Source organism: Anneissia japonica, unplaced genomic scaffold (assembly GCF_011630105.1).
Source record: "Anneissia japonica isolate Jap-2015-1 unplaced genomic scaffold, ASM1163010v1 scaffold287727_len1644234_cov201, whole genome shotgun sequence".
NCBI classification, from domain to species: Eukaryota; Metazoa; Echinodermata; class Crinoidea; order Comatulida; family Comatulidae; genus Anneissia; species Anneissia japonica.
Window position 1 is genome coordinate 1,292,074 of NW_022713615.1, and position 10,063 is coordinate 1,302,136.

At 33.2% G+C, this 10,063-nt stretch overlaps 2 protein-coding genes across 3 annotated transcripts; both read left to right on the forward strand.

Moving 5' to 3' along the window:
- The first annotated feature begins 2,438 nt into the window (after window positions 1–2,438).
- On the forward strand, window positions 2,439–5,381 carry LOC117108615. 2 transcript variants are annotated; one of them, XM_033250697.1, is made up of 3 exons: window positions 2,439–2,563; window positions 3,830–3,937; window positions 4,467–5,381. In XM_033250697.1, exons 2-3 carry the CDS (start codon window positions 3,931–3,933, stop codon window positions 5,033–5,035), a joined length of 576 nt encoding a protein of 191 aa, XP_033106588.1. In that variant the 5' UTR covers window positions 2,439–2,563; window positions 3,830–3,930; the 3' UTR covers window positions 5,036–5,381. The 2 variants fall into 2 exon arrangements, with proteins under 2 accessions (XP_033106588.1, XP_033106589.1); XM_033250698.1 differs by having other exon boundaries at window positions 2,441–2,563; window positions 3,847–3,937.
- Window positions 5,382–5,651: 270 nt separating this feature from the next.
- Window positions 5,652–9,204, forward strand: LOC117108589. Its single transcript, XM_033250664.1, has 2 exons — window positions 5,652–5,729; window positions 6,870–9,204. The coding sequence occupies exon 2, from the start codon at window positions 6,947–6,949 to the stop codon at window positions 7,394–7,396; it is 450 nt and encodes a 149-aa protein (XP_033106555.1). The 5' UTR covers window positions 5,652–5,729; window positions 6,870–6,946; the 3' UTR covers window positions 7,397–9,204.
- Window positions 9,205–10,063: the final 859 nt, after the last annotated feature.

The window sequence follows — 10,063 nt, forward strand, 5'->3', positions numbered from 1 at the left end:
ATCATCCACATCATCATCATCCACATCATCATCATCATCATCGTCCACATCCACAAAATTAGAATTAGCAAATTTTGGCCAATTTATGGAAATTGAAGTTAAAATATACTATACTTTTAAAGGCCATGTAAATGTTCCATTAAATTCGAAACTTTTTTTGGTGGAAAATATAATTATGTTTGATATTTTATGAGAGATAAATGTATCAGCTTCAAAATGGGACGATTGCGCAGCCATAGTGATTGACTGTATGTAGTGCGCATCGAGAAAAGAAGGTGCTCTCCATTTCGCCATGTTTTTTTTTTTTTTTTGGTAAACTGTGCCTGCTGAAAATTTGATGGCGGGGAACACATGGGACTTCAAAGGCATCGCGCAAAAGTTCTTCACGCGCTGCGGCAGCTTTGATCTTGGTTCATTTGCATAGCGCTGCGTGCGCGTAGCTTTTTCGAGTGATCTCCTCAATAATACCTCCATGTTCATATGTATTTATCTTATCATCATACAGTATTTTAATTCCCTTATCATCATCTGACATCATCATCATGATACATTATCATCATCAATATTACTACAGTATTCAGATTATTCAGATACGCGCTCATCCCTAAAGTGTAGCTTAATCTATTTTTAAAACCGGGTTATTCCATAACAAAAAGTATAAGCAGGACCACCACCTGACATCATCATCATGATACATTATCATCATCAATTTTACTACAGTATCAGATTATTCAGCTACGTAGGAAAGCCCATTAGTGCCAATAAAGTATATGTTCAGTAATCCGTAATAACGAATTACTAATTCGTAATAACGAATTATTATTGACTAATTCGTTATTACGGATTAGTAATCTTGCATATATAAGAGCGCTTAATAAATATTCAAATTATTATTATTATTATTGTGACCATTTTTCAGGGACCAAGGTTTCTCTGCTGATTTGGCATCACTAGGGTATAAATAAAAAATTGAGCGGGAGGGGGGTACCTCGAGAAAATGGGCAGAACATGTTTTAAGCAGCCGTTTTTAATATGGCTGCCAAAATTCAGATATTGCTTCATAACTTTACTTTAATCAATGAAAAATCGTAAGTCTGGTGTTTAACTATATGTTATTGGGGTCACCGAATTCAATGAGACATTTTTAAATTTAAGATGGCCGCCGTCATGGTCGAAAATTAAATGTTCCACAGTATAATTCCATTTCTTCTCGTTGAAAAATAGTAAAATTGATGTTTAACCTGTGTTATTGGGCTTTCTGAGTCGAATAATCATAGTTTCTTTCAGGGACGTAGCCAGGATTTTGAAAGGGGGGGGGGGCGTTATTTTCCAATAAAAAGTAAAATTTTTTTTTTAATGAAATTTTAGGGCAGCCATTTTGAATTTCAAAATGGCTGTCATCCTACCATTTTGAAAAGTTCTCTTTGAATTAAGTGACCCCAATAACATATAGTTAGACACCAGAGAGGTGGAATTATATACCAAAATATTTAATTTTCAACGACTTTTGTGGTGGCCATCTTGAATATCCAAATGACTGACATCCTCGATATTTGAATGTCCAATGGACTGAGAGAGCCGATTAATATATACGATATTTTGCGAGTCCTGCATTCTGAAGCTTGATTTGAAATTATGATTTATCACTTTATTATATTGTGGCGGTTGATAGCCTATTTTTGTTCTACAGTGTTTTCTGCATTTAAAAAACTGTGTTGTTGCTCTACACAGGGCAATATTCTACTTTTTCTACATGCTAAGAAATTCACATTATATAAATGCATTTTTTGGGTTTGTACCGGGGTCTACAATGCAAGAAGCAGGAACGTTACCGCTCGTTCAATCTCAAATAATGTAAAAGAATGCGTTAGACCCAATTTAAGAAAAAAAAAACCTGTACCCACTGATTCACGTTCTTTCGTCAATAATTGTTATTTTCTGTACAACTTGAACATTGTATAACATACATAACACATACAAGTGTATCGTTAAATTGTCAACGTTTCGTCTCCAAAAAATGATCAAAACTAAATAATTTAACATAATACAGAAATAAAGAAGTATGCTACTTTCAACAATGTCACATTACTAATCCGTAATAACGAATTAGTAATTCCTTATTACGGATTACTAATCCGTAATTGCGGATTAGTAATCCGTAATAACGAATTAGTAATTCGTAATTACGGATTAGTAATCCGTAATAACGAATTAGTTAATTCGTAATTACGGATTAATAATTCGTAATTACGAATTAGTAATCCGTAATAACGAATTAGTAATTGGTTATTACGGATTAGTAATCCGTAATTACGAATTGGTAATTCATTATTACGGATTACTGAACATATACCTTATTGGCACTAATGGGCTTTCGTAGCTACGCGCTGCGCTCGTCCCTAAAGTGTAGCTTAATCTATTTTTAAAACCGGGTTATTCCATAACAAAGAGTATAAGCAGGATCACCACCTGTTTCCCAGTTTTCATATTGCTCTGGTATTATTTTCATAGATTTACGGGAACTAACCAAAGAAGAGACTGGAAAACGAATTAAGGAACTCTGGTAGGTATTTTTCCTAGGAAAAAATCACTGATATTTGTAGTATTTGGAGAACGTTTTACTACTCAACAACCCAGGCTGCTCATCATGGATACTTACATAGTCATCCGGCCGAAGGCTACTGAACATCATTACATAGCAGGAAGATGTTCCGAACATACATAGGCTAAACATTATGTAGGCCTAGGCTAGGCACCCTTCGAATACCACATATATATACAACTGTAACTAATAAATACATTTTTGTTAAATAAAATACTATGCAAAATACGACCATAAGATCGTCTTTCCCTATTTTGAGCACATTGTGTGTGTTTTTCACTTGTGTCCTTTATTGAGCAATAGATAGACCCACGTACTTTTATTTATCAACATTCTGCTTTATGTACCCAGTTCAATTAGTTGTAAGGCGAGACTTTTTTTTATTCCTTGTTTCGTATATTTATTTTTTTTAAAGATTATCGGAGGAGGCGGAATAAAAATAAAAATAAAATTTTGTTTTCTTATTAGTAAGTAGTTTTGCCAAAGTTATCCTGACGGAAGAGAAATTAAAAATAAAATTTTATTTTTATTGGTAAATGTAAAATAGGATGGTTAAATGCTTAAAATTTATATAATTAGGGCACATAGAAAAAATTATTAGTTCACTTTTTTTTTTTTTTAATTAATGAGAGCAGGAGGTTTTTTTTTTGTTTTTTTTTTTGGAGGTGAAGGTGGGGGGATGGGATTATACCCGGGGATTCCTGTGTGCATGAACAGAACGAAATGACATGCATTTAAACAACTGCCCTGTGATTCATGGCCTATCCAAAACTAGGCCTATATTCCGGTGAAAAAATCAGACATATACTCAAGCATCAATCAAAGGGAAGGGAACACCCTAATTATAGTTATATAGTAGGCATAGGCGCCTAGGCTTTGATCTTTACCTCGAGCTAGGCCAGCCTTTGCCTGAACTTTCTTTCTTGATGTCGTAGGTTAGTTTTTGCCCAATGACAACCAATCCAACCAAACATACCCATCACAAGGAAGACCGCGCACTAGTAATACATTATGTAACAAGTTATTTTTAGCAGCGAGAGTTTCTGTGGAACATGTGAGTTTTCATGCTGTGAATCAACCATCCGATCAGCCCACTGGGTGGGTCTCTTTAGGGAAAATGTTGATAATGTTGAATGACTCCTTACAAAAAGTCAATGGCCTATGCAGTTGTAGTGCCATACAGAATTGTTTGCGTTTAAACATAATTCCTTGATTTTTTTTGTCTAGAAATTTATTTATTGCAGTTGACAGACTCATATTGACACTTTTGAGAAGTGCCCTGCTGTGCCATATCCACATCAAGAAAAATTTCAGAACCTGCCAAAATTATGAATGGTTAGTAATGCATCTTGTATAATAATCATTTAAAAAAATAATTTTCAGACCACGGTACTTTTCAGGATGGTCTATTAATACATAAATAAATAATTATTCTGTCATATCTTCTTTTTAATTTAAATTATAAGTTTTGGATTGGGTTGGAGACAGCACCATGCTAACTGACATCAGTGGCAGATTCGGGGGAAGGGGGTGGGAGGAAGGAAATTGAGCCAGTCCGGTCCCTTCCCCCCCCCCAAAAAAAAATTATTTAAAAAAATTGAGAAAAAAGAAAAATATTAATCAAATTTAGGTGTGAGAGTAAGTGGTCTAGACTCTGAATCTGTGAAATTCCCTCCCTGGGCCCCTTCTATTGAATGCCTGGATCTGCCACTGGACATGTAAACATTTTTTTCTCTAACCCACATAACTTTCATGTGAGGTTTATTTGATTAGATGAACGATCAGACCCTAGTTCAAACCTCACCATCCTAGCCAGACGGGTTAAAGCTCTAATAAACCATTCTTTCAACATTTTTAATTCCAGACTGTAGATTGAAATATCGCATAATGCTCACGAACCTATCAGATGAAATTACTAAAAGGAACGTGTGCTTAGATATGTTAAAAGTTGCATCGGCCGATTTTGTGAACATCAAAACAGAATTACAAAAAGCCATAAATCCTTTTGCTATATTTATGCTACTCGATACTGCCGGACATATGAGTCAAAATAACCTGATACTTTTAATCGCAATCATTCAATTGCTCGGTTTGACTTACCTAAAGGATGTAATTATAAGAAGTGGATTTGAATACACTGAAAATGTGGACACAAAATCTGTATTCAGTTTGTTCCGTCGTCGCGTAATTAGTATCGGAAAAGAACTTTCTGACGACCAATTGAACAAAATATCTGGAGTGTACCAAGTACCAAATGAAAATTGTACAAATCAATGGAGGTTGTTACAATATCTGCAAGATAATAAAACCTTCAATAACAACGATGAGTTGATGGAGTTTATCGCAACTGTTGGTTCAGTTGGTGTAATTATAGGTTGGTATGAATGTAATAAAAGCACTTGCCCTTATATAAACACATTTCTTAAGATCTAAACCAAAGGCTTTACTTAAATATTTAGAAGTCAAATTTGATTTAAATTTTACAGATGATTATGGGTTGAGCTGAATTTTTGGCTGCTGCATCTATGGTGTAAATCCTGGTTTAAGGTCATCTAGGGGATTTGGTCTGACATTTAACTCCTTGAATACTAACCTCACTTGCTGGTTAAGAGGTCAAAATTAGTATCTGTATGTATTTGTTACATTACTCAGGGCACTGCAGATCCCCAGAGACCCAGCCAAAATTTCCAATTTCAATTTGAAAGAGAACAAAAAGAAATATAATTTATTATTTTATTTGTATTTTATATATTTACACTTATCTGCCTAAATATATACAGCATTATTTACCTTACCATTATACTCTAGTTTTTATTTGTGATTATGTGATATTACAGGTCACATACAGTACTGTAGGCATATAGTGTCTTTAATGTCTTTTGTATGTGCACTGTAATCTTTTCTTTTCAGATGATGTTGATCAGCAACATCTTCAAGAGTAAATTGCAGTTAGTTGACATGTTATTAGTATCAATATTAAAATTTAAAAAATAATAAATAATACAATGTCTTGAATGTAGTTTTTATGTGCACTGTTTTGTTCATTTATTCAATGAATTTATTATTAATCTATCTTTTTCAGATGTTATTGATCATCCGTCAGCGACATCTTCAGGATCGATTTGCGGTTAGTTGGCATTGTTATAAGTATCAATATTGAAATTAAAATTAATAATAATACCTTAAAATATACCGTAATAGCTGTCTCTTATACACATCTAGATGTGTATAAGAGACAGTTATTTACCTTACCATTATACTGTAGTTTTTATTTGTGATTATGTGATATTACAGGTCACATACAGTACTGTAGGCATATAGCTGTCTCTTATACACATCTAGATGTGTATAAGAGACAGGTACTTTTCAGGATGGTCTACAATTATTTGTTTCACTTATTGTATTTTATACTACATCTTTTTATTACTTCATTGTATGGAAATAAAAGTATATTTGATATATTTGATTTGAATAATTTGCGAATAACAATAATGAGATGATGATGATGATGATGATGGTGGTGGTGATTGCAACAATCATTAATGACAATATATATTGCCATAATACTCTCTTTAACATTATTGAAGAATAATGAAAAAAATTCAATAATAAACTTTTATTAGATATCAAGAAATGATGAAACCAGTGTTGAAAACAATATACAGTTAAACTTGCCTAAGTCGACTGTGCCCAAGTCGAATAATTTTTAAGTCGATCTTATTTTACATGCCAAATTTGTTTGTTTTTAATTAACAATCTGTAAGTCGAATTTTATCTAAGTCGAACAATATTTCAATGGCATTTTTGATTCGACTTAGGCAAGTTCAACTGTAGAGTACTACAGTGTTACGTCACGATACCATGTGATACTAATCCGTTGCTATTGTTGCAAAATGCGTTCAACCCGATGCCATTTTCGCCACTCAGAACAAACCATTGATCCCAATTTCTAACGTAATTATTAAGATGTTGTATCTTACTTTTTCTTTGTAAATTTTAATTGATGATTAAATGTGTGTTCGATAACTAGTATAATGCGAGCTTTTGAGTTTTTAGTACATTTTGATGGTAAAATATTAGATTTTAAAATGCCTATTTCAGAAAGCCTATGCAGTCATTTAGGCGTAATGAACGGTAACCTACGTCTGTTGACAACAGAGAGCGCCACCTGGCATCGTGACGACATGACTGTGGTACTCTATACAAATTATAAAAAGAATTACTATAGTATTTTTAGTTTTGTTATATGAAATGCTTATTTTTTTAGATGAGGCGAAATTCCTTGATCTGCTGCACTCAATAGCATGTTGGTATGAATCCCGTGAAAAAGTGAACATTTTAAAGATGTTGCTAAGAGATGTGTTAAAAAACAACTACAATGTCAAATTGATCAAAGACTGTCATGAATTATTTGAAAAACTGTATGATGCTGGTAAACTGCATCCAAATAATCTTACAATCATATTTGAATTAATCAAATGTACAGGACATTACGGTTTGGAGAAGCAAATTAGAGCCGATTTCATCCCGTTATGTCCGAAGGTATGTGAGATTGAGGTAGCAGAGATATCGGCGTTCCGAATAAAGCTGAAGGATTTTGGCCACGAATTATGCAAACCCGACTTGACTGCCATTGATGGACTTTATAATATGCCACGTAGACAATATGAAGATGCTTGGTGTTTGATCATGGATTTGGAAGATAAAGGGGTAATACGTGAAGGTGGCTTGGAGAATTTCATTAAGAAGTTAAGAAAACACTCACTAGGTCATGCAGCCGCAAAATTGCATTAGAATTTCCAAGAATCTTTATATGGCACTGAGATTAGGCCTGAAAAAAAATTATTTGTTGGCAAGCATTGCGATTTAATTTATAAATTTTGATGACAGGAGAAGAAAAAAAACCCCATTTTTTTTGCATCCGCTCCTCCTACACAATTTTCAGCATTAAAGGGCAAATAAACAATTAATTTTTTTAGGACTTATAGACTGAAAATGATTGTGGCAGTCAGAATGGGAGTCCGACAAATTTCAGATGAAGTGATTGGTCAAGAAACCTTACAAGTTTAGGCTTCAAAACTTACACATTGTGAAAGACCATATAAGGTTTGAATGGTTAAACAATATTTCAACTAATCAGGTCAACAAATGTTCTATTAATTTTTTTTTAAATCACAATGCCATGACCAAAATTTAATGGTAGGAAAATTAGTTTTTAGGTCTTCAGTACTGTACACCACAAGAATAATTCTGTGCATAATGCATGCACACTACTCCAAACTCGGTAGAGCAAAGCTGTTAAATTATTATGTGTAATTAATATTAATTATGTGTAATTAATATTCATCTCATAATTAACAAGCATCTCATCTCCCTTTAAGGTCTTGTCTTGTTTTGTGTACTAGTCACTTCTCTTGTGTGTGTCTTGTTTTGTTATTTGTTTTTGTTTTGGCAACCCTCCTCAAGCTTTTGCTTTTGGGGATTTCAGCCCTCTGGCTGTTTAACAGAATATGTTATTTATAAAATTATTGAGAAATAATTGTTCTTTTGAACTTAGAGTGTCCAGTGAACATTGTGTCCAATTGATGGTCTGTAAATCTGGCTCAATAGATGTGAAGCTCCAAAAAGATTGTTATCAATCATAACATAATTCAAATTATAAATTTGAGATTATTGATAATATTAACTAGAGCAGTCACTCTGTAGAGGATACTGAGCAATATGCAAGACATGTATGTACGAATCCACTATTTTAGCTTGAGGCCAAGTTCAAAGAAAAATTCGAACTTCCTTTACCTTGATGTTTTTTGGCCTTTTCTTCTAAAAAGTTGATCATGTCTTTCTTTATTATTATGTACCCATTCTACTAAGTTGCTTGCTTAGTTTTTACGTAAGCTTGCTAAGAGACAGACAGGGGTGAATACATAACCATTTTGGCAGAGCAATATTTTAATGTTCAAAAATTATATTTTTAAAAGGGGATTTAATTGCCAGGTTCAAAAGAAAACCATATACTGTATATGAAAATTGTACATTTTTTAAAGAATGTTGTATATATTATTTTCTGTTTGTAGCTACAAAGGCCACTTTTTCATAATGTATCACATAACTTAAATAACTTTTCCAGCTAATTAAAGTGTTTATTGTATGTGTATTTTATTTTTAGTACATATTTTAACATATTGATGGTGCCACTAGAACCAAATATAACCAAGGCACATAACGATAAATGTAGCAAATATGACCACATCGTTAAAGATATCAAAGCTAAAGGTTATAAATGCACATCGTTTTGCCTGAAGGTGGGTTCTAGGAGAGTACTTTCTAAAGATAATGAAACGAGACTACATAATATTTTTTAATTAATAAGGGATGTAAAAAGTATAAAAAGCAGTGACCAGCAGCTATGTTATCTGGAACACCAGACACTCGTCTGAGTGGGTGAATTGTCTTTATTTGTAATTGATTTCTTTAAATTTTATCATGTTTTATTGTCTCTGTGTTGATTCCACCCTACATGTGCCAAATTACCTGTACCTAAGTACCTGGGTTTTTTTGTCACATTCTTTTATTGTGTTTTTAATAAAGAATTATGTTTTAAATCAACTGTGTACTTTGCTATTTGTTACATATTTGATGAAAGCTCACAAACCTTAACGATGATGATTGATGATGATTCAATTTGGTATATTTTATTTCATGTATCGGTGGAGAAACTTTGTACAGAAATCTAGTTTGCTTTTTGTATCCCGTCTCGGTCTGATTTTTGTTTGTAATGTTTGACGAAATAAATGAAGTGAAATGAAAGAAAAGTTTATTGTTTGTAATACATAATAAAATATACACAGAAAATTGAATTACTTATGATTTGTAAAGGATAATGCTATAACAATTTAATATAAATAAATATTAAACACTTTCGTTTTTAAAGAGCGGTAAATCAACTCTAAATCAAATTATTAGACAGCGCCACCACCTCACGCTTGGATGCATAAAGGGGAATACCCTTTTTTTCCCTGCCAGTGTGTGATTCGTTGACACGTAAAAATACAGGAACCATGGCCAACGCACAGGATGCTCTTACAACAACAACTATCACTTCTGTCAGTGACTTTTAACTGTACGGTATGGTGTATAGAGCACGGTGAATATTTCCAAGACGATTACGTTTGTTAATTCTTTCAACGGGCGTTTATTGAAAAAAAAAATGCTTCAACTAGGCCAGACATCGTGCTTTGGAGGCCTAGGCCTAGTCTACCTGCTATTATGGGTCATTATGTCTGGTACAGGCACACTCGGACAGTACAACCCACCGTGCCACACAAATTGCTCTTGGACGGTAATTATTACTATTGATTCTCATATTATTATTACTATTTAATATGTCAGCCTAATGATCACAAGTTGATTTATATATTGAGCAGAAACACTCATCGTTTCCTAGTAACAATTTCAAAATTA